This window comes from Schistocerca cancellata, chromosome 6, assembly GCF_023864275.1.
Source record: "Schistocerca cancellata isolate TAMUIC-IGC-003103 chromosome 6, iqSchCanc2.1, whole genome shotgun sequence".
NCBI classification, from domain to species: Eukaryota; Metazoa; Arthropoda; class Insecta; order Orthoptera; family Acrididae; genus Schistocerca; species Schistocerca cancellata.
The window spans coordinates 338479824-338503474 of NC_064631.1; the positions used below are offsets into that span (position 1 = coordinate 338479824).

Genomic DNA, 23651 nt, shown 5'->3' on the forward strand with positions numbered 1-23651 from the left:
GTTTGGCAGTTCGGAAAAGCCACTCTGAACAAGTATTATGAAAGTACCCCCATTTAAGCAACGCATGATTCTACTTGGATTATTTTCATCATTATTTTAATAACATAAACGTGGAAATCCAAAGATTTCGTTTATAAATTTCGACTCAGTCGCTTACGCACCAGTGTTTCCAATTTCAGATTAATATGTATGCATTTCTGAATCATCCCAAAAACTTGTTCCATAATCACCGAAATGGCCTACATAATACACACTGCGTGAAAACTCACAGTTGTCGTAAAACTAACACATACAGCTTTCCAGTTTAATTAGTTCTTTGAAACAAAGAGAGATATTTTGGAAGATTGAGCCATAACTATTTATGGCATTCCATTTTCTTTCTTTCTGTAGCGTTTGAAGTTAAACAGTCTGCCTAAAATTAATTTGATCGCAGTGTCCCACATATTACCTTTATAAACTAATTAAACGTTACCTGCCGTACAAAAGCATTGGGCGATGGTATATTATCGCTATTTATAATACGGCGACCACATTGTCCTGGATAAAATGAGGATGCCATAATGGCAAGGGTGAGCCCATCTACGGTACCTCCCACAGTTTAATGAAACAAATTGCTAGTACCTATAACGTAATATGTTTCTTTTCGAGTGTGATATATTCCAGGATTTTTTCGGAAACCCGTGCCAGGAACAGCGAGAAATCTTTTCAGCATTAAGACTTTTGAGCTGAGCTGACTTAACAAAGCCAAAGCTTGCCGTACTACCCCACGTCACACGTGTTTAACGGCAACAGTTATATTATGCTTAGCGCGCTTCAGTGGGATTAAGTTTAATTTTCCGAGTACGACCACAACGGAAAACTCTCTCCAATTTTGTAAGCCTATTACAATATACTTTTATTTTCAGTAAACCAACACAACCGACTTGTGCCATGCACTCTGTCAGTTGTCAGCTGCCATATTAAGACCTGCAGTCACGACACCACAAATCTTAAGTGTTACGTCAAACAGTACACCAATTTGAATGGCGTTATCGATTTCATTCACGTTTTTTTTATTTTTTTATTTGTTTTATTCGTTTATTTTTAACAACAGTGTATCCAATTTTCGGGCACTCGTTCGGTACAACTTACATATCTACAGGACACACGCGCTTTTCGGTTTTAGCATGTGGCTCGTTTCAGTGAACATGCTGCGTTCATTAGAGCATTACACCTAATAGAGTTTCAGGATTGGCAAATTGACTGTACTCTGCGTGATCTGCCGTGAATAGTTTGAATACGTTTAGGTAATCACACTGGTAGAACGCTTGTTATTTTCTCTTCGTAGCTGTTTTCGTGCACGAACGTTTTAAATGCCACATGGGACTGTTCAATGACTCCTGTGCATTATGCGTTGCAGCCAACAAATATTAGTGCATATGAAATCGTATGACTGCACTATTATTTTATTACAGTACATGAACATTTTTCCGAATGGATCCATTACCAACTGTGGCCTAGCGGTACTAGGCGCTACAGTCTGGAACTACGCGACCGCTACGGTCGCAGGTTCGAATCCTGCCTCGGGCGTGGATGTGTGTGATGTCCTTAGGTTAGTTAGGGTTAAGTAGTTCTAAGTTTTAGGAGACTGATGACCTCAGAAGTTACGTCCCATAGTGCTCAGAGCTATTACCAACTGTGAGTTGCTTCAGAAAATAAAGACAATTTATGATAACCTCAAAAAAAAAATGGTTCAAATGGCTCGGAGCACTATGGGACTTAACATCTGTGGTCATCAGTCCCCTAGAACTTAGAACTACTTAAACCTAACTAACCTAAGGACATCACACACATCCATGCCCGAGGCAGGATTCGAACCCGCGACCGTAGCAGTCGCGCGGCTCCGGACTGAGCGCCTAGAACCGCGAGAACACCGCGGCCGGCTATGATAACCTCATTAAGTATATTACGGCTGATGTCAACGACACGAGGGGCGTTCAATCAGTAATGCAAAACACTTTTTCCCTCGCAATTTTGTTTTTAAAGTGCAGATTTTACTATGGGACATCGTGAACTATTCCCGCTTCAGTCCCTATATTTTCACGAAGTTTCGATAAGTGGAAATGCTTTGTGTATTCTTCAACATGGGTCTGTAAGGGAGATGCGTTCCAAGTAGAGAGATGTCATTGTGTTTCTTTTGGCGGAAAATCAGTGCGCTGCAGATATTAATGGGCTCTTGTCGAATGTCTACGGGGATCTGGCAGTGAACAGAAGAACGGCGAGTCGTTGGGCGAGGTGTCTTTCATCATCGCAACAAGTCGCACAGACGTATCCGATCGCCCGCGTGTCGGCCGGCCGCACATAATTGTGACTCCTGCACTATTTGAACGTGGGGACACTCTCATTAGAGATCATGGACGAACGACGGTCAAACAAGTCGCTGCTCAACTGGACGTCTCTGTTGGTAGCGCTGACACACTCGTCCACCAGTTGGGGTTTCAAATGTCTATGTCCGCTAGGCTCCTCGCCACCTAACAGGGGTCACCATCTTTTAGGACCAGTGAAGGATAAACTCTTCGGGAAGCAGAACGTAGATGATGGGAAGGTCAATGATGGAGCAGGACGTTGACTCCGAGGTCATCTCGTGGAGTGGTACCATGTGGGCATAGACGTCCTCCCAGTACTGTGACCTAAGTTCGTCGCATTGAATAGAGATTACGCTGAAAAATAGGGTACTGCAGGTTAACCCAATAACGTAATTGTATTGGAATCCTGAATAGAACCAGCCTGCTTTCAGAAAAATAATGTTGCATTACTTATTGAACGCCCTTTGTACAAGTCTGCTACTAAGTACTTACATGTTAATGTGCTGAGTTAACCTTTTTTCATACAGACGTCATGATACAACTACTTCTGACCCTTAGAATATCGAAACGTAAAAATAATTTATGTAAAATCTACAAGGTGCGTCAAAAAAATGTATACACACTTTGAAGCGTCATAGAAAATTTATTTCCCGTCTACAATGTTAAATTTCTGGAAATGGAAAGCTTAAAGTCCAATTGGAAAAATAAATGTACTTTGCAAATGTGATTAATGTTCAAACTGGTGGCCTTTAGCATCAATACTTTTCTGAGTACGTGTCACCACTGATTCTGTACATCGTACCAAAGTGTCCGATGAGATTTCTGCGCACACCGCCTGAATCTCATTCCAAAGTGTGTCCAGGTTACGTGGTTTACGTTTGCACACCTCATCTTTTACTGTGCCCCATAAGAATAAATCCAGCTGCATGAGGTCTGGAGAGCGTGCAGGAAACTCGATTGATCCCCTGCGTTCTACCCACTGGCCTGGCACATTGTGATCCAGGTATGTTCGTACGTCGCTATGATAGTGCGACGGGGCGTGGTCTTGTTGAAAATAAAACTCAACATTACCGTATAATGCACAAATGGCAGGGAATATGGAGTCAGCAAGCATTGTTAGGTACGTTTCTCCAGTAACAGTACCTTCAAAGCAGGAAGGCCCAATGAGTCCCCTTGCAGACAAACCACATCACACATTTACACCAGGCAAATTCACAGCCTTTTCAACTGTAATGTGAGGATTATCTTCAGCCCAGTACACACAATTGTACCTATTGACAGTTCCATTGAGTTCGAATTGGGCTTCATCCGACCAAATTATGCTACCCATAAATCCCGGTGTGCGTCTCACCATCTCCTGAACCCATTCACAAAATTCTAGACTTCGATCTCGATCGTCGTCACTTAGCTGTTACACCAGCCTTGGAATGTACACACGAAACTTGCCTTTCTTCAGAATGCGTAGCACACTACTAACACTACTCTCATTACTCTCACGTGCCGCTTGCCTTGAAGATTTTTTAGGCGAACCCTTAAACAGTTCTAAGACCGCAGTTGTGGAATATCACTTGTAGCTGTACGAGGTCGCCCTGATCGACCTTTATGCACATTACACACTGTTCCACGAATTTCGAATTTGTCTCGTAGACGTGTAATTGTTATCCTTGGAGGTGGTTCTGTACCATACTCACTTCTCCACTATCTTCGAACCGCAGCCACATTCTCAAACTTCCAGTACCATTTAATTATCTGCTTCCGCGCTTCAAAGCTCAAACGCACGTCCGCCATGTTGCAGTTACTTCCTTGCTACTGCTGCCACCTGTTGAAGAAACATAAAATTACTTTCTCACAGATATTTAACCTTGTAGAACGGCAAATAAATTGTCTATGGCGGTTCAAAGTGTCTATACATTTTTTGACGCACCCTGCATTTAATGTACGTCTAACAAATGCTCAAGGAACAATTACAAAATCTCACTATAAGCACACATTTAAGATTCTAGTCGTATATGATCAGTTATTACACTGTAAGAGAGGAAAAAAAGTTAATTGAATTTTCACATAATACCACCTATCAATTAGCAGCTCTTCATGTTTGAGTACCCTGGCGGAAGTAAAGCTGTGAGTACCGGACGTGAGTCGCGCTTCGGTAGCTCAGATGGAATAGCAGGGCCCATTCAAATTCGATGATCCATTCGCCAGGGCTGCCCTCTTTCGATGCTGCTGTTCGCGATAGCGTTGGAACCATTAATTGGGAGGCTAACAAATTCTCTTTCTGGGATGGAACTGTGGGGCTACACCTTCAAATGTCGTGCCTATGCGGACGACCTCCTGCTGCTCGTTCGTTCTGAAGAAGAGGTGAAGACGGTCCTTGAACTGTTGTTGGACCACAGTGTGACGGCGGGTAGTGCAGTGAACATGAACAAATCGGCAGCAATGCCGGTTGGAAGGGGCCTTACGCCAGAAGAAATCAGTCCGTTTCCTTGTGTGCAACGATTCCGCTATCTCGGCATAGACTTTACCTCATCTGTGAAACATACTGCGGCAGTTAACTACCGACGTATTTTACAGACAACACGTACCATGGTCCGACAACATCTCCTACGGCGCCTCGATTCTTTGCAGCGAGTCGAATATCTGAACACTTATGTGGTTTCTCGAATGGTGCATATTTCGCAGATCCTGCCCCTACCACTCACGCTCGGACGTCGACTTCAATCAGCACTAGGCTATTTTGTGATGATTGGATCGCCCCTCAAAGTGCGATACACAACGCTCATTCTCCCTACGGACAAGGGGGACTCGGACTTACGAATGTTCACTGCCGAGCGACGGCGCTCCTTCTAGCCACGATGTACAAGCAATGGCGTAGCGGGCGTGATTCCCTTACATCCCGCCTACTGGATCTCCTAGTTCCAGCGTCCCTCACACCTCCGGTAGCGGTGGGCAACATTACGCCACATTTTGCGCATGTATCAACATTTATCGTGGAACTTAGTTATGTCGGAGACGAGCTTCCGCGCACGAGACCACCATGCGCGAAGGATTTTTATGTTTGGCTGCAACGACGGATAAGTCGTAATGTCATTGAACTCAAACACTCCAAGTTGCATTGCCCGAAGATTTGGAGACATGTGCACCAAAAATTCCTTCCTACCTTCGTTCGGGCACTGTGGTTCTCTGTCACCTGTGGCAAGTTCAACTCCAACGAACGAGTCTATGCAATTGGACTAGTGGACACTCCACTATGCCCGAAATGTCGCCAAGTGGATGACGACCATCACCGCTTAACTTGTATCGCGGTGGAGGACGTATGGCTCCTAGGAAGACAGATGGTGGCTTGCTACCTTCGTGTGACCCCGCAACATATTACACCTGCTTCCTTCTTATATCCGGAGAGTGACTACTTTCCGGCGACTAAATCACACTCGATCATCTGGGTCAAAGGTTGGACGATCGCGTACCTCTATGGGGATGCTGCCAAGTCGCGACTCGACTTTTGGTATTTCTTGCAGCAAGCCCACAATGAGGTTCATAGATGGTCACACTATGGGAAAACCTTTGCCAGCTATCTTCACGCAGTCTTCCTCGACCCCCCACGCAGTTGGGATGTGCCGGGTGCAGTCGGTGTGCACATTTGACGCTTCTCTCACCGCTCCATATGTAATGCACATACTATACCATGAAATGATCTACGTGTTCCTTTTAACAGAGTGATCTTATGGAAAATAAATCAATAAATAAATAAAAACATCCCTGTTCCTTAACAATTGTGATTTGTTTTACAATGCATTTCATTTAATGTTTGTGAACCGCCTAATTTTGTATCAAAAAAAAAAAAAAATAAATAAAAGATGGTAGCGCACTTACAAAAAAAAATAAACAAAATAAAAAAAACAAAAAAAAAGATGGTAGAGCACTTGCCCGCGAAAGGCAAAGGTTCCGAGTTCGAGTCTCGGTCGGGCACACAGTTTTAATCTGCCAGGAAGTTTCATATCAGCGCATACTCCGCTGCAGAGTGAAAATCTCATTCTGGAAATATCCTGAGCAACTCTGTCTTACCACGCGACGTTACTCCACTTGATCCTGTTTACTGTAGTCAGACCTTTGTCTACATTTAGAATTTTTATCTTTACACCTCGCCCCACCATTCTCTCAGTTAAAAGTTAATTATTGCTGATCCGTTACGATCTGTCGTTTTATAGCATCATTTCTGTGTTCTTTACAAGTTGTAGATAACATTTCGCTACCTGTATCTTATATCTGACAATATCAGAATGTCATAGTGTGTTCCCGTCAACATTACCAACTCTTTTTCCTAAAACTGCAAATGCTACAAATGTTGGTTTGCATTTCTTGATTTTATCTTCAAACGTAATTCATCTACCTCAGTGCCAGCTTCTAGCTGTCATTCTATCTTTGTGTGCATAATTTGTGTTAGTGTTTTGCAAACATTACTTAATAAACTAATGGTTCGATAGTATTTATACGCTTCAGTGTCTGCCTTCTCTGGTAATGGTTCTGTATTACTTATACGCTTCAGTATCTGCCTTCTATACTAATGGTATTCTTAGACCCAATCTCGAATTTTTTGGGCCACCTTGCCTCAGGAGGGGAGAAAATGAGTTTGTCACACCCTTCTCAAAGAATCTGTACATGTCTACATCTGCATCTACATCTACGTGATTTCTCTGCTATTCACAATAAAGGGCCTGGAAGAGGGTTCAATGAACCACTTTAAAGCTCTCTCTACCGTTCCACTATCAAACGGCGGGCGGAAAAAAACGAGCACTTAAATTTTTCTGTGCGAGCCCTGATCTCTCTTATTTTATCGTGATGATCATTTCTCCGTATGTAGGTGGGTGCCACCAACAAGTTTTCGCAGTCGGAGGAGCAAAGGTGATTGAAATTTCATGAGAAGTTCCCGTCGCCACGAAAAACCCCTTTGTTTTAATGATAGCCACTCCAATTCACTCCAATTCTGTGGCACTATCTCCCCTATTTCGTGATAATACAAAACGAGCTACCCTTCTTTGTTCTTATTCGTTGTCATCCGTCAGTCCCAATTGATGCGGATCCCACACCGCAAAGCAGTACTCCAGAGTAGGGTGGACAAGCGTGTTGTAAGCAGCCTCTTTAGTAGGCCTGTTTCACCTTTAAGTATTCTGCCAATGAACCGCAATCTTTGGTTTGCTCTACCAACAACACTACATATGTGATCGTTCCAATGTAGGTTATTTGTAATTTCTTTCAGTACTCATGTGAATAACTTCACACTTTTCTTTATTCAGGGTCAATTGTCACTCTTCGCAACATATTGATATCGTGTCTAAATCATTTTTCAATTCGATCTGGTCATCTGATAACTTTACAAGACGGCAAATTACAGCATAATCTGATACACTCTAAGAAGGCTACTCAGATTGTATCCTATGTCATTAATATAGATCAGGAACTATAGAGGGCCTCTTACACTTCCTTGGGGAACGCCGGATATTACTTCTGTTTTACTCGATGACTTTACGACTGTTACTATGAACTGTGACCTTCAGACAGGAAATCACGAATCCAGTCGCACAATTGAGACGATATTCCATAGGCACGCAGTTTGGTTAGAAAACGCTTGTGTAAAACGGTGTCGGAAGCCTTCTGGAAATCTAAAAATATACAATCAATTTGATATTCCCTGTCGATAGCACTCATTATTTTATGGGTATAAAGAACTAGTTGTGTTTCAGAAGAACGATGTTATCACAATCCGTGCTGATTATGTGCTAATAAATCGTTTTCTTCGAGGTATTTCGTAATGTTCGAATACAGTATATGTTCCAAAACCCTGCTGCAAATCGACGTTAGTGATATGGGCCTGTAATTCTGCGGATTACTCCTACTTCCCTTTTTGGGTATTGGTGTGACTTGAGCAGTTTTCCAGTCCTTAGGTGCGGATCTTTCTGTGAGCTAGCGTTAGTATATAATTGCTAAATATGGTGTAACACCCCACCCGTTACTTAGCTGGTTTTGGCGTGTGTTCACCCCAACTAATTGACTAACATATCAACAGAGAGTGCAAAACTGCCGCAATATCGGATAACGCAAAAAAGTATTATGGCCCTTTGATCCTGATTGAACTGCGGTGGCAGTGTTGACATTAATTTATTCAAAAATGGCTCTGAGCCCTATGGGACTTAACATCTGTGGTCAACAGTCCCCTAGAACTTATAGCTACTTAAACCTAACTAACCTAAGGACATCACACACATCCATGCCCGAGGCAGGATTCGAACCTGCGACCGTAGCAGTTGGACGGTTCCGGACTGCGTGCCTAGAACCACGAGACCACCGCGGCCGGCTTTAATTTATTCAGAATTAATCACTTTTAATTGGGGTGCACATTCTTGTTATATTCAGCTATTGAACACCTGATGGAAATGTTGAACATAAAATTAATTAAGAAAGTGACTTGGGATTTCAACTACTTGATTGAAAACAGATGCAGTCAACTAGCACAGATCTATTTTTAACTCACGACTTTCAATCATCACATTACATGACTCTCCTAACAGGCAGTGGTAATAAAGTGCGTTTGCGTGGAGTAAAGCGTGATAACTCGAAAGTAATTCCTATCAACTAACCCAGGCATAATGCGAAGTGCGAGAAGAATTCTACAATACATGGCCCATGAAACCCTCATGGAAACTTTGCGGACATGATCCAACAAATTAATCAGTGGCCGGAGAGGGCGCAATATCACCAAATACAGCGTGGTGGAGCGGCGCCGTTGTGCAGACGTCGGCCGATCTCGTGGTGCTGCAAGGCTGCGCTCATCTGTACACTCCTAGCTATCTTGCTCAGTACACAGCTGAAACAAAACGTCCTATCTCCAAGCTCAATCGTTCCATTTGCTAGGTCCTAAACTGCAGAGATGCTCACTCTCTCTCAGGCAAGCTAAGTAAAGAACGCCACGTCCGCACTCTAGGCAAGCTGGGAACGGAAGACTTCCATGGAGACTTCTCACAGTCTGCTCTTTGCCTCGGTTTCCCCTCCAGCAAAATCACTTACGCCAATTGCAGCACAAGTTGCATTAATTATGCGTCGCTTCCCAGCGCCGACCAATCCCTGCTCTGGGAAGTGAACAAATTCCCACAAAATTTCCCTTCCTCTCAACTTCTGTTATTTAGCTGCTCCCAGGCCACCCATCAGGGTTAGCGTCTGCACCACACCAAGTTTTCCAGAATTCCGACTCCCAGGAGAGTACTTCAAATTCCTTGGTCTTACATTCCCATTGGAGGCCAGTATATTTGATTCTGTCGCTCTTCACCTGATTTGCTTCAGACTCTGCTGACCGTGAATTCAGCGCGAAGTCACTACATTTACAAAAACGCATATTTTGACCTCTGTTGACCGCTCCACCGTAGCCTTCTGCAGCTTTCTCGCATGTTTCACAGAAAACGGGACAACGGACTTTTATCAACAGGCGTACAAGTTCTCCATCTGTTTCCTGGTACACCAGCATGGGGTCAACCATCGACTCACTGTCACTCATCTTGAGGCAGCTGGAGGCTGCAGCCCGTTACCACTTTCTCAGAGCTTGAGCTGCCCTAAACTGCCTATTGTCGCTTCCCTTCTCCGTCCCCCGCCGGCCACGGTCAACTCTAAATACTTCCCTGGGGTAAACTAGCGTCCAGTAAATTGACTCGTTTCCACAAAGTTTTTATGTCATGTGAATTACTTTAAAACCAACACCCGACATTAATTATTCCAATACGTCCATACTATGCCCTCTACAAGATGCATTGTGCCTTGTCAGTCATTTTTGTTCAGCCGTAGTGTTCACTCAACATGAGCTAGGTAATCTTTAATGACTTCATGTAAGGGGCATAGTTGTTGCTATCTTACATAGCCCCTCTCTTCAAATCAATTTTGTAGTAGAGGTGATGACTCCTATGGTGTTACCATCTGTGGTACAAAATTAATATCTCCGTAACTGTTATTTTAATCCGTTCGCATGGTTAGTTATGGGCAGTTGATTACCACTGCCTCCTCTCTGATGCAAACTCCCACTCATTCCTAGGAGTACCTGCCTTCAATGACTGGATTTACTGTTAAAGCCATGGTCATTATTTAGTCTAATTTTACTTTAATCTCTGCCGATTCCTGAGACAACTATTGGTCAGAGTATTCAAAGAAAACTACAATTATATTACAAGGACACACGTCGCAAAGGGCAAATACACATGTTGAAGCACCTCTGTGCTTGTCATTTGAATGGCAAGACCCGCAATTATAACTTATGGTCCATTCACTCTCTGTTATCCATCCCTACTCGACTTAAATTACTAAAAACATACGTGAACAATATTCGTGTAACATAACCAGTTTGAGTTACATTTTCACCAAGTACACCAAGGCCTTTAATCCATACATTATATGTGAACGCCCGTTTGACATTTTCTAAATAAAGGTTTTTTTCCCTTGTGTCTCACTGTCTCTGGACGTTTATATTGTGCATGGTGTAAGTGTCATCTTTACATAATTCAACAAGGTCTGGATTGTGTACACACATGTACCTTTTATAGCTATATATATATATATATATATATATAACATAAGCCAAATGACAAGAATCATTGCGTATTGAGCAACCACTGTTGTGTATTTCTAACAAGGTATAAGTATGAAATCTTATTCTAACACAAACAGACGTGGCATGACAAATATATGACGTTTTAACAAATGGCACATTTATAAAATCATAACCTTCTTGTAACATAATTCATAAACAGAACAAATGAGTACATTCGTTGAGGCACATGTTATTCATTTGAATCCACATTGACACACGCACACACACGGCACAAGTTTCTTACAGTAACGGAAGTGACATTAGTTCTGACTAGCAAGTTGAGGGATGGCTAACGGCTGAGAAGAGAGCAACGTCAATAATGGAGATGGCGCCACAGGCACCCGCATCTTCTTGAGGCAGGATGGCTCACACCTAAGAGCTCGTTGTTGACATCTTGTCCGACAGGCCCAAGATCCCATTGGTGCATCTATGATCAGTGACCTCTCGCAGCTCTGCCACAGGTTATTGCTCCTTGTATAGACGCTTTAGGGCAAGGGAGGGACCGCAATCAGACGAGAGCCTTTTTTTTTTGCTCAGGCCCTCAAGGTTGGTGTCATTAGGCACAAAAGATCAGCTGGGCTGTCGCTCCACCTGACGTGGCGAGCAACAAATATAGAAACCTTCTTGGACCTCTTCATTGCTGCCTCCGATCCGCGCTGTGTACAGAGACCAGGACCGACCTCTTTGTTGTACACAGAGATGCTGGATCTCACCTCTCCTTGGCTGCTGAGTTGACCACCAGCCCCGTCAATTCAGGGCGTGGTCTGCATGCCATCATCATCGTCAGCTGTGTGCTCCCCTCATTGCTGTCGTCCTCGTTCCTTGTCAGCTCGTGTGTGGTGTGCCAGGTGTCGTAGCTTCAACTTCCTCTCATTCACTTACGCCACCTTAACAAACTAAGACAACTAATTTTAGTACATGGAAAGTGCTGATGTTTAACCATCAGTACCATACATTTCTTTTAAGACAATGACATTGTCTCATTACAAAAGGAATGATATTCTTGTTTGTAAATCAACTTCAGGATCAATTAAGATTGAAATGTAACATATTTTTTTATACATAAACATAAAAAATGTACAAGACAACTTGCTTCACAGTGTGATTGCTGTGTTCGGATGAGGGCTGAGATTGGCATCCCTCTGCCCACAGCTGCAGGCGGCGCTGACTTCGGTCACGCAGCTTGAGGCTGTTGCCAATGGGCACCACTGTGGGGAGCCGGACTTGGGTATCACGGGGATGTCAACCTCGTCCCGTCTGTCCCCAGATCGGTCTGCTGTTGTGGTTGCCCCGGTTGCTGCCTGCAGTGGGGCTGAGCCCTCGCCTGTGGTTGATTGGGAGGTCATTCCAAGGCGTGGCAAGCAGCGAAAGACGTCCCCGGAGGTTGATCAGAAAGCCTCCCCAGTGTGTCTGACAAACAGGTTTCAGGTGTTGTCTCTGGCTGAGACAGATGCAGCAGCCTACTCTGTTTCAGAGGATGATTCTCAGTCTTCAAGGTCCGGGAAATCACAGAGGGTGGGCTTTTTGGTAGTTGGGAGCTCCAATGTTAGGCGCGTAATGGGGCCCCTTAGGGATATGGCGGCTACGGAGGGGAAGAAATCCAGTGTGCACTCCGTGTGCATTCCGGGTGGAGTCATTCCTGATGTGGAAAGGGTCCTTCCAGATGCCATGAAGAGCATAGGGTGCTGCCAGCTGCAGGTGGTGGCACATGTCGGCACTAATGACGTGTGTCGCTTTGGATCTGAGGAAATTCTCTCTTGATTCCAGCGGCTATCTGATTTGTGGAAGGCTGCCGGTCTTTCTTACGAGATGAAGGCAGAGCTCACCATCTGCAGCATCGTTGACGGAACCGACTGCGGACCTTTGGTGCAGAGCCGGGTGGAGGGTCTGAATCAGAGGCTCAGACGGTTTTGCGACCGTGTTGGCTGCAGATTCCTTGACTTGCGCCATAGGGTGGTGGGGTTTCGGGTTCCGCTGAATAGGTCAGGAGTTCACTACACTCAGCTGGCGGCTACACGGGTAGCGGAGGCTGTGTGGCGTGGACTGGGCGGTTTTTTTGGTTAGAAGGCCTCGGGAAAGTACGGGATGGGCTGCAATCTCAAAGGGTGCATGGCAAATACAGGACGTGCTTGGATAAAGGAACAGTCGGAACTGTAGTTGTAAATTGTTGTAGTTGTGCTGGGAAAGTCCCTGAGCTTCAAGCGCTAATAGAAAGCACAGAAGCTGAAATCGTTATAGGTACAGAAAGCTGGCTAAAGCCTGAAATAAGTTCTGCGGAAATTTTTACAAAGTCTCAGACGGTGTTCAGGAAAGATAGATTAGGCAGAATTGGTGGTGGAGTGTTTGTGTCTGTCAGTAGTGGTTTATCTTGTAGTGAAGTCGAAGTAGATACTCCGTGCGAATTGGTATGGGAGGAGGTTATATTTAAAGCCAAACCAAGTTAATAATTGGCTCCTTCTACCGACCCCCAGACTCCGATGATATAGCTGCTGAACAATTCAGAGAAAATTTGAGTCTCGTAACAAATAAATACCCCACTCATACGATTATAGTTGGTGGGGACTTCAAACTTCCCTCGATATGTTGGCAAAAATACTTGTTCAAAACTGGTGGTAGGCAGAAAACATCTTCCGAGATTGTCCTAAATGCATTCTCCGAAAATTATTTCGAGCAGTTAGTCCACGAACCCACACGAATTGTAAATGGTTGCGAAAACACACTTGACCTCTTAGCCACAAACAATCCAGAGCTAACAGAGAGCATCATGACTGATACAGGGATTAGTGATCACGAGGTCGTTGTAGCTTGGCTCAATACAGTTTCTTCAAAATCCACCAGAAACGAACGCAAAATAATTTTATTTAAAAAAGCGGGCAAAGTGTCACTAGAAGCCTTCCTAAGAGACAATCTCCATTCCTTCCGAACTGACTATGCAAATGTAGACGAGATGTGGCTCAAATTCAGAGGTGTAGCAGCAACAGCAATTGAGAGATTCATACCTCATAAATTGGTAAGAGATGGAACTGATCCCCCATGGTACACAAAACAGGTCCGAACGCTGTTGCAGAGGCAACGAAAAAGGCATGCGAAGTTCAGAAGTACGCGAAAGCCCGAAGATTGACTAAAATTTACAGACGCGCGAAATTTGGCACGGACTTCAATGAGAGATGCCTTTAATAGGTTCCAAAACGAAACATTGTCTTGAAATTTGGTAGAAAATCCGAAGAAATTCTGGCCGTATGTAAAGTACACAAGCGGCAAGACGCAGTCAATAACTTCGCTGCACAGTGCCGATGTTACTGTTACCGACGACTGTGCCGCTAAAGCGGAGTTACTGAACGCAGTTTTCCGAAATTCCTTCACCAGGGAAGACGAATGGAATATTCCAGAATTTGAAACCGAACAGCTGCTAGCATGAGTTTCTTGGAAGTAGATACCTTAGAGGTTGCGAAGCAACTCAAATCGCTTGATATGGGCAAGTCTTCAGGTCCAGATTGTATACCGATTAGGTTCCTTTCAGATTTCGCTGGTACAATAGCTCCCTACTGAGCAATCTTATACAACCGCTCGCTCACTGATAGATCTGTACCTGCAGACTGAAAAATTGCACAGGTCGCACCAGTGTTTAAGAAGGGTAGTAGCAGTAATTCATCGAACAACAGACCTATATCATTTACGTCGGTTTGTAGTAGGTTTTTGGTGCATATACTGTATACAAACATTATGAATCACCTCGAAGGGAACGATCTATTGATACGTAATCAGCATGCTTTCAGAAAACATCGTTCTTGTGCAACCCAGCTAGCTCTTTATTCGCACGAAGTAATGGCCGCTATCGACAGGGGATCTCAAGTTGATTCCGTATTTCTAGATTTCCGAAAAGCTTTTGACACCGTTCCTCACAAGCGATTTCTAATCAAGCTGCGGGTCTATGGGGTATCGTCTCAGTTGTGCGACTGGATTCGTGGTTTCCTGTCAGGAAGTTCGCAGTTCGTAGTAATAGACAGCAAATCATCGAGTAAAACTGAAGTGATATCAGGTGTTCCCCAGGGAAGCGTCCTGGGACCTCTGCTGTTCCTGATCTATATAAATGACCTGGGTGACAATCTGAGCAGTTCTCTGAGGCTGTTCGCAGATGATGCTGTGATTTACCGTCTAGTAAGGACATCCGAAGACCAGTATCAGTTGCAAAGCGATTTAGAATAGAATGCTGTATGTTGTGGCAGGTGGCAGTTGACGCTAAATAATGAAAAGTCTGAGGTGATCAACATGAGTTCCAAAAGAAATCCGATGGAATTCGATTACTCGATAAATAGTACAATTCTCAAGGCTGTCAATTCAACTAAGTACCTGGGTGTAAAAATTACGGACAACTTCAGTTGGAAAGACCACATAGATAATATTGTGGGGAAGGCGTACCAAAGGTCGCGTTTCATTGGCAGGACACTTAGAAGATGCAACAAGTCCGCTAAAGAGACAGCTTACACTACACTCGTTCGTCCTCTGTTAGAATATTGATGTGCGGTGTGGGATCTTCACCGGGTGGAAATGACGGAGGACATCGAAAGGGTACAAAAAAGGGCAGCTCGTTTTGTATTATCACGTAATAGGGGAGAGAGTGTGGCAGATATGATACGCGAGTTGGGATGGAAGTCAAAGCAAAGACGTTTTTCGTCCGCGTCGAGATCTATTTACGAAATTTCAGTCACCAACTTTCTCTTCCGAATGCGAAAATATTTTGTTGAGACCAACCTACATAGGTAGGAATGATCAAAATAAAATAAGAGAAAACAGAGCTCGAACAGAAAGGTTTAGATGTTCGTTTTTCCCGCGCGCTGTTCGGGAGTGGTATGGTAGGGAGATAATATGATTGTGGTTCGATGAACCCTCTGCCAAGCACTTAAATGTGAATTGCAGAGTAATCATGTAGATGTAGATGTAGATGTAGACAGTCATTCACACACACACAGTCAAGGGATAGGGAATCAAGATTATCTGGACAGGATCCCATCACCATTTCTAACTACCAATTCGTACGACTAACACGGTGTTGGCCAACCCTGCTATATATTTACTATTTACAACTTTTTATCTCTAATCTTGCTTTTTTCTGAGTTCTCTATGTGGCAGACGTCCCTCTTATTGTGCCTGCGGACATGTATAAAACACAACAAACTTAGACATGTGTCAGTCTTACCAAGATATTTGTTGGAAATTCGGATAGCGTCCTTTATCGTGTTCCATTGAGACACTTCTTCTCTCCTCTATTTTCTTCCCGTTTTCTCCTTTTGTCACGAATGGTTTTATAAGGCCTGTGAACATGTTTCGGATTAGCAGTGTCATGATGGCACAACACAAATTGAGCTCACTGCTCACACTCGCAGTTGTTACACTGTCTTGGTATCAACAAGTATTTCTGGCGTATCAATGCCGCTGGCCCCTCTGTACATGATCACATCTGGTCCATTTTAACATACACTGGGTGCGTTAATTCACGCAAGTGCGCATAGCTGCCCACCCGTTACGCATTCAAGGGCATACGAGATGCGTCGGTGCGTCCTCGCAACGACCTACGGGACGGGTCACCGCAAATATGCTCTCCAATCACGGAGATACCATTACGGAACCCTTCTGTACACCGTAAATATGCTCTCCAATCACGGAGATACTATTACGGAACTTTTCTGTAATTTACAGTGTTCCTAAGCTATCTTTTCTGTAATTTACAGAGTTCCTAAGCTATCTTTTTCTAGGGATACGCCCAGAAATACTTGTATTCCATTCTTTAATCATGAGTTTTTACAAATTAATCTAGTGCTTCACTTTCAAAACCTCGAGAGGCGAGAAATCATTATTAATAATAAAACACAAAATATAGGCACATATAAACGAGACATTCTACCACTAAGACAGTATATACACAAGCAAACAAGACACTTTAACAAAATCCTTATTCTAAGCCTATATTTACTACGTCAGCGCTCTGGTCTAGTCATTCATAATCCTGCCCCTTAAGGTGGGATGGACCAGTCTTCGGAGGGCGGACTTCGACCTCTTCCTGGTTGTTATTTTGGTAACCATTGATCCTGTTCCTTCCCGATTGCTGGTTACCGCCCCAAGTCCTTTGTAATTTATTACGTTGCACCGGAGAGTGTCACTCTTCTTTCGAGTACCTTCTTTTCGAGTTGCCATTACTCTTATCTTGATTGTGGCTGTTGTAGTTCGGCACTGGCCTACTATCCCACTGAGGTCCATTATTGCGACGGTTGTTATTTTGTTCACGCTGTCAGCATTTCTCCCGCGCCTGTTCCTCTTGAAATGCGAATTCCAGTTCGCGCAAAATGCCCTTAAATACCTCAGTATCGCTACCACAACGAGCGGCAAGTGATTGTTGATACGAGATGGGAAGTTTCATGTAGCACAATCTGATGATTTCCGCACCGCTACATGGGTTGTCTAGGTACTGGTTCCTTTTTGTCATATTTTCAAAAAATTTGACAGGATTCCGGCACCCTGCCCCTTCCATATCTCTGGACATCATAATTTCTTGTTTGGTCCTTTCTTGGCTTTCTTTAGACCAATACTTGCCCAAGAAGGCATTTTTGAATTCTTCGAACGAGACGCTCGTCTTCGCTACATTTCTCATGTACTCAGCGGTCGCACCCTCCATATGGGAGCACACAAAATCCAGCTGGTACATCAATGGCCAGTGTGGGGGCAAAGATAACTCGAATTGCTCCATAAAAGTTTTTGGATGCAAGGTATTACCTTCGCCCAGTTATAATTTCGACCGGTCTTACGATTCGTATGAACATCGGGACGTGGACTAATTCGTTCCGACACGCTATCGTCACCTCTCCCCCTCTGTATGTCCGACAGTTGTTCGGTACATCTAATCAGCTGACAGCAATTGTGCTCACTGGACTGCTGCGCGCTGTCCGTGTTTACCTCGGTCGTTGCTTCAGAGCTGTGAATGAAGGCGTGGCTCCCGTTGCTTATAGTGCCAACTTTGTCACACCGTGAAGCGGTTATCTGTGTGTCCGGCAAGTGACGATTCAGACGACGCAGTAATTACACCCCTCTCCTTCCCTGATGTCTCTGTAATGAGACGTTTTATCTCGTCCTCTAAATTTCTTTTTAATATCGCCACCTCCTCTTTCAACATCTCGTTAGGCCCTATGTCCGGTTGCTCTTGTTGCTTTTCTTCAACACGTTTTATCCGGTTTTGTAGCCTTAATAACATGACCTTTCCTACTTTTGCCGTGCTTTGCGTGGAGTCCCGAGTTTCTCTCGCTATTTTCCTTGCACCTTTCGCAATTAATTTGGCTTCAATTGCCGTTCGTTTGATGATGGCAATCTCTTTCTCTATTTTGACGCCCAGGTTCTTTACCTCCTCTTTTAGTTGGTTTGTTTAGCTTCCGAGATGTGTTTGTACACTGAAACAAAGTACATAATTTTTATCATGGGTGATCAAAAACTCTTAACCGGTAGTGTGCGTTGAGTGAGTTTCCGTCGCTATCAAAGCCGTATCGGCCCACGGCAGACTGAAATGACTCGAGGGAACAAACGAGGCGTGGGCCCTTGTTTGCAGGGCCTGAGGGAGCTGTCGTGCGCCGCCCGCCGGCACGGGCTGTACGCGGTGGTCAACCTGCCGGAGAGGGTCAACTGCACCGGCTGCCCCTGCCCGGGGTTCCCCGTCACCGCCGACGGCGAGGAGTGCCCGCCGTCCGGCGCCTACTTCCACAACACCAACGTCGCCTTCGACCGCACCGGCACCATAGTAGCCAGGTACCGTTCCGCCACATCAAGGCAGGCGCCTACCGTAATAGCAGAATCTGTCGAGTCCTACGTTGTGAGACTATGAAGCCTAGATGCACGCGTCGGTATACCGCAATGATATGAGAAATGCGAACAAGTTATGTGAACCAGGCTCTGTCGACCTGTTAGACATGATAACGTCAGGAAACACTGGTACTTTGTCTTTTTTTTTTTTTAACCTTAGTCTAACACAGAGGCAGTCAATCATTTCTACCTACCGCTCAGTTCTATGTTTCTGTTAGTAGTAAAATTTACACCACGTACTAATAGTTAGCAAACTCAATCGACCTATTAGACATAATAGCATCAGGAAACATTGGCAAGTTGTCTTTTTACTTGCCTTTGACTAATACAGAGTGTATCGGAAAGAATCATCCGATATTTAAAAAATCATAACTATTATTTTGATTGAGATACGTGCGTGAAGAACGTACTGTTGTAAAGCGCAACCTTTCGAGTATTACATGGCTCCCGCTAGGTAGCAGCAGTGCGCGGCCAGTTCTGTTCCAGTAAAAGTGCTGTCGGGACAACAGCAAGCGTGTTCTACGTTTTGCGCAGTGCGGGTCAGTAATAACTGTTCAGCGTGGCTTTCGTAGTAGGTATGGTGTGCATCCTCTTACGGCACAGAGCATTAGACGATGGCATGAACAATTACGAGAAACAGGTTGTTCGTCTAAAAGCAAATCGCCAGGCAGTCCCCTAGTGTCTGACACAGACGTCGAATGCATCCACCATAGTATCACAAAGATTCCGCAGAAATCCGTTCGACGTGCAGCTTGACAGCTCAAGATGCCTCCGATGTCCGCCTGACGTTTGTTGCGTCGACGTTTACACGTGAAACAACACACTGCTAGCTCTTCGCGAAGGTGACAAACAATAACGTGTGGAGTTCTGTAATTTCGTACTTGGCTAGATGGAGAATGACAGTTTTCTTCCACGCTAAGGGTTTAGTGACGAGGCAAAATTCAATTTGAATGGAAAGGTGAACCGTCATAATGTGAGAATATGGGGTACGGAACAAGCTATAAAGTTGTACAATATGAGAGGTACTTCGCAAAATTTAATATTTTTTGTGCAGTTTCACGGGAAAAGATGTATGATCCACTTTTCTTTACCCAGAACACTGTTACAGGATGCACATATCTCGATATGCTTGAGAAATTTCTTTTCCCACCACTGATTCGAACGACTTCATTTACCAACAGCATGCGGCACCGCAACCCTGGCATCTGGAAGTGCGGGAATTTTTAAATGAAAGGATTACTGAACGATGGATCAGTCGCACTGGAGCAAATGATTCAGCCTTACATTACTGGCTTCCAAGGTCACCGGACCTAACTGAATGTGATTATTTTTTGTGGGGTTTATAAAAGACTTTCTTTATGTGCCTCCATTACCAACAACAATGAATAAACTGAGACACTATAAGAGCAGCTGTGGAAGCTGTAACTCAAGACATGCTCGCAGCAGTGTGGGAACAATTTGAGTACCGCATTGACATATGCCGTACATCTCAAGGGGGGCATGTTGACAGCTATGGAAAGGTAAAAAAAAAAACTTTTTGAGTTTGCCGTTCATCAAAAACAAAATTCATGGTATATGTTTATTAGTTTTAAAAATATAGACGTGCCAAATCGGATGATTCTTTCTGATGCACCCTGTATTTCAATACTTTATTAGAACCTAACGAAAATGTGTTTAACACTCCCACCTTCCGCCGCCCACCATCAAAGCTCGAACACACACTAGTGGGTGGTAGGGACTAGGTCGACTACCACTCTCTTAACGCATGCAGTCACGACAGTCCTGCTTGTTTTTGTCGTACACTGCAGTAAGAGCGTGCCTAACGGCCAACATGTTTAACTGCTCAGTAAGACATGTGGTGAGCGCGGATCGAACTATCAGTATTTTTTGTTAATGAACGGGAACGTGAGTAGAGGAATAAGTTGGACAAACAGCAGAAATAAGGCACTCAAACACCCTTTGACATCAGACTATTTGATTAACATTATACGAAATACTAGTAAACAACAATATCGGCGGAAACATTAGCCACACAATAATAAAACGGCCTTAATACGAAGATCAACAAAACTGCTCTTGTTTCATAGGCCACAAAACAAGTATTCCATTTATCCTGGATCAAAAACAAATAATTCTGCGGCATGTTTCGGTCAGTGTGTCAATACGATCTTTCAGTGTGCGGGTGGTACGACGTTTTCAGCAGGTCATGTTAATGATTGTTCTACCTGACTTGTAATAGTACAATGACTACACAACGTAGATTAAAATAGTTCATTTTCTATTGTAAATGTCTGGCATTATTTATCGAACTTCTTTCTGTTTAAAGTGGGGTATTATTATATTATAAACATGATCCAATTTGGGATTACTCCATACTTCTGGACACTAAAAACCACAGAACCTAAAGAACTCTTACTTCTTTTATTCTACTTGAACTGCATTGACATATTATTGTGATCACGCTTCACGGCATAAATCTTTAACTAAGTTTCAACTCTCAGCACACTCTTTTGATGTCTCCAAATACTAATCTCAACTGTTCTCTTTAAGTTGAAGGTCATTAATCTTTTATTAAGGCTCTCAATTATCGCGTTTACTATACGTCTGCTGTATATGTCTTTTCGTTCAACAGTTTATTTGATGGCAATGTGCTGCCTGGAGCCTCTCCAGTGACAGACTGCTTGAGAATCGTGGGAATGGAATGCACATTAAGTGAACTGTTATGTAGTGGGTGCGTTTTAATAAAGCTGGAAACATATTTCTATCGTTAATTCGCGTACCTCATATCTCCTGCTGTCATTAAGCAGGAAATAAGTTTTTCAACTAGCGTCCTACTGATTACAAAGCAGAACTAAATGGCATGGAGTGTCTTTACTACCTACACGTGAAAGTACACGTCCTTGTATATTACTCATGAAATAGTATTTATGTTCTCTTGTTTACCGTGGGGTAAACTGAAATTACGAGTACATTAATCAATGACTGATTACATATCTTAATGTATACGCTATAGCTTTAGTTATTTAAGTTATGAGTTTTACTGTGTAGATGACGATTTTACAATCATTCAGATATCAGACTAATGCCTGGAATGTTGATAGATGCTAAAAGCTAATTAAGTACCAAAATGAGTGTCGGCGAGGCATAACCGAATATTTATCGGTTGCCTGTCAGAGGACGGTAAAATCAGAGTACGATATCTAGGGGTCCCACAGTAATATGGGATCTCCTGATTTTTCATTGTCTACCATTATACTGATTTACCTTTTCATTTCTGGACTGAAATTTTCATCATTTCACCCAACGTCCAAAATCTCTTAATCAAAAGGATCATAATGAATACAATTGTTTAGGCTATGAAACATGTTATTTGGTTGTAAATGTAGTAATTAGTGAGGAATAGTCTATTTACTGTGTCTTGAAATATCGTTAGAGAAGGATATGTTTGTTCATCATAATTATTGGCGATATTTTGAAAAATGTTTCCTCGCTGAAACTATCGATCATTACGTTGCTATACTCTGTCTTTCGACATTTTGAGAATCCCTTGAGATGTACATCGCCCTACTTGTAAGAACATGGGTAGAATAGTTGTTACACGTCTCATTCCGAACGACAAAAATGTATTATTTTGTGACTAATTCCGATACAGTCTGTCCCACAGCAATGGCCGCATGCATGTTAGACATTCGTAAGTTTACCGCAGTCAGGCGGTCAACATTGCTGAAAGATATAACGTAGAAACACTACATTCAATGGTTTGGGGTGCGATTAAATACAATAACCGATCTTAGTTCCTCCATACTGAGGGCCATCTGAATAGCCATTGCATCGAGGAGGCAAATACCGCGCCCTACTTTGATAGGAAAATTCACTAGCATATATGACGACGGTTCTGTAAGAGTGTACACGTTATATATGTGTTCACCTGATATGAAACCTATCGAATATGTCCTCGACTAAATAGGATTCATTGCTGAAGTTGCTTTGTCGAGTCACTAAGGTCGACTCACTAAGGTCTTTAACACATTAATATCGTTCAATGCTGTCATCCTAAAAAAGACATAATTATGTTGGTATTTTAAAGAGTATTTCTCACCCTAAAATCATAGGAGATGCTCGTAATCTTTCGAATTAAGCAATTTCTTATACCCTTCATAATACAGAAAACGTAACAGAGATACAATAACAGTTACAGAGAACTTCATATGTGTAACTGAATGCAGAATGCGATCGCTTTTTTCAGAAGTACATATCAGATGTATAGAGAATAATGACGAAATTCGGATTTTGCAGTTTGAGTTCGTATGCAAAAACAAGTTTCTATGATGGAGCGTCTTTACCGTTTAGGAATCATTTGAGCCAGCAAAATAACTCCTCTTGCGCGTACAGCTTAAAACCATTCTTGGTTTTCGAAACTGTTAATATTTACTTCACTTCTCCGTTAGGAAGTGCCGGAGAGTTCAGAATTCATGCACTTTCATTACATAGAAATCTTACAGTTACAAGTGTGTATTCAGAAACGATCAGTAAGTTTTCATGGACCTTGCGTTTGGATTGGTCATGAAGGTGCGAAAATAATCAAACTCAGTTGAATAAGGTTTGCGTTAAGAACATGTTGTTGGTGATCGAGGAAAAAAGAAATATGATCTTACTGTAGATTATAATTTCTGTAATGTAATCACCTTTCATGAACTGCACTCTCGTTTCCAGTATAGCAGCTAACGTGTTGTTCTGTTCCAATATCATCCCCGTGATAATAAATAGTATCAGTCATATTCATTTCAGCTCGATTCCATGGTTTAGGGATGCTTTTAATTAATCTGTCATTAGAGGTACAG

The 23651-nt window shown here is 43.2% G+C and overlaps 1 protein-coding gene across 2 annotated transcripts in view; it reads left to right on the forward strand.

Moving 5' to 3' along the window:
- The window catches only part of LOC126191441 (uncharacterized), a 411004-nt gene that overhangs the window by 326517 nt on the left and 60836 nt on the right, over positions 1 to 23651 (forward strand). For both annotated transcript variants that reach the window (XM_049932320.1, XM_049932319.1), the window contains exon 5: positions 18560 to 18756. In XM_049932320.1, the coding sequence (XP_049788277.1) occupies positions 18560 to 18756 (197 nt within the window). The remainder of the gene's footprint in view (positions 1 to 18559; positions 18757 to 23651) is intronic.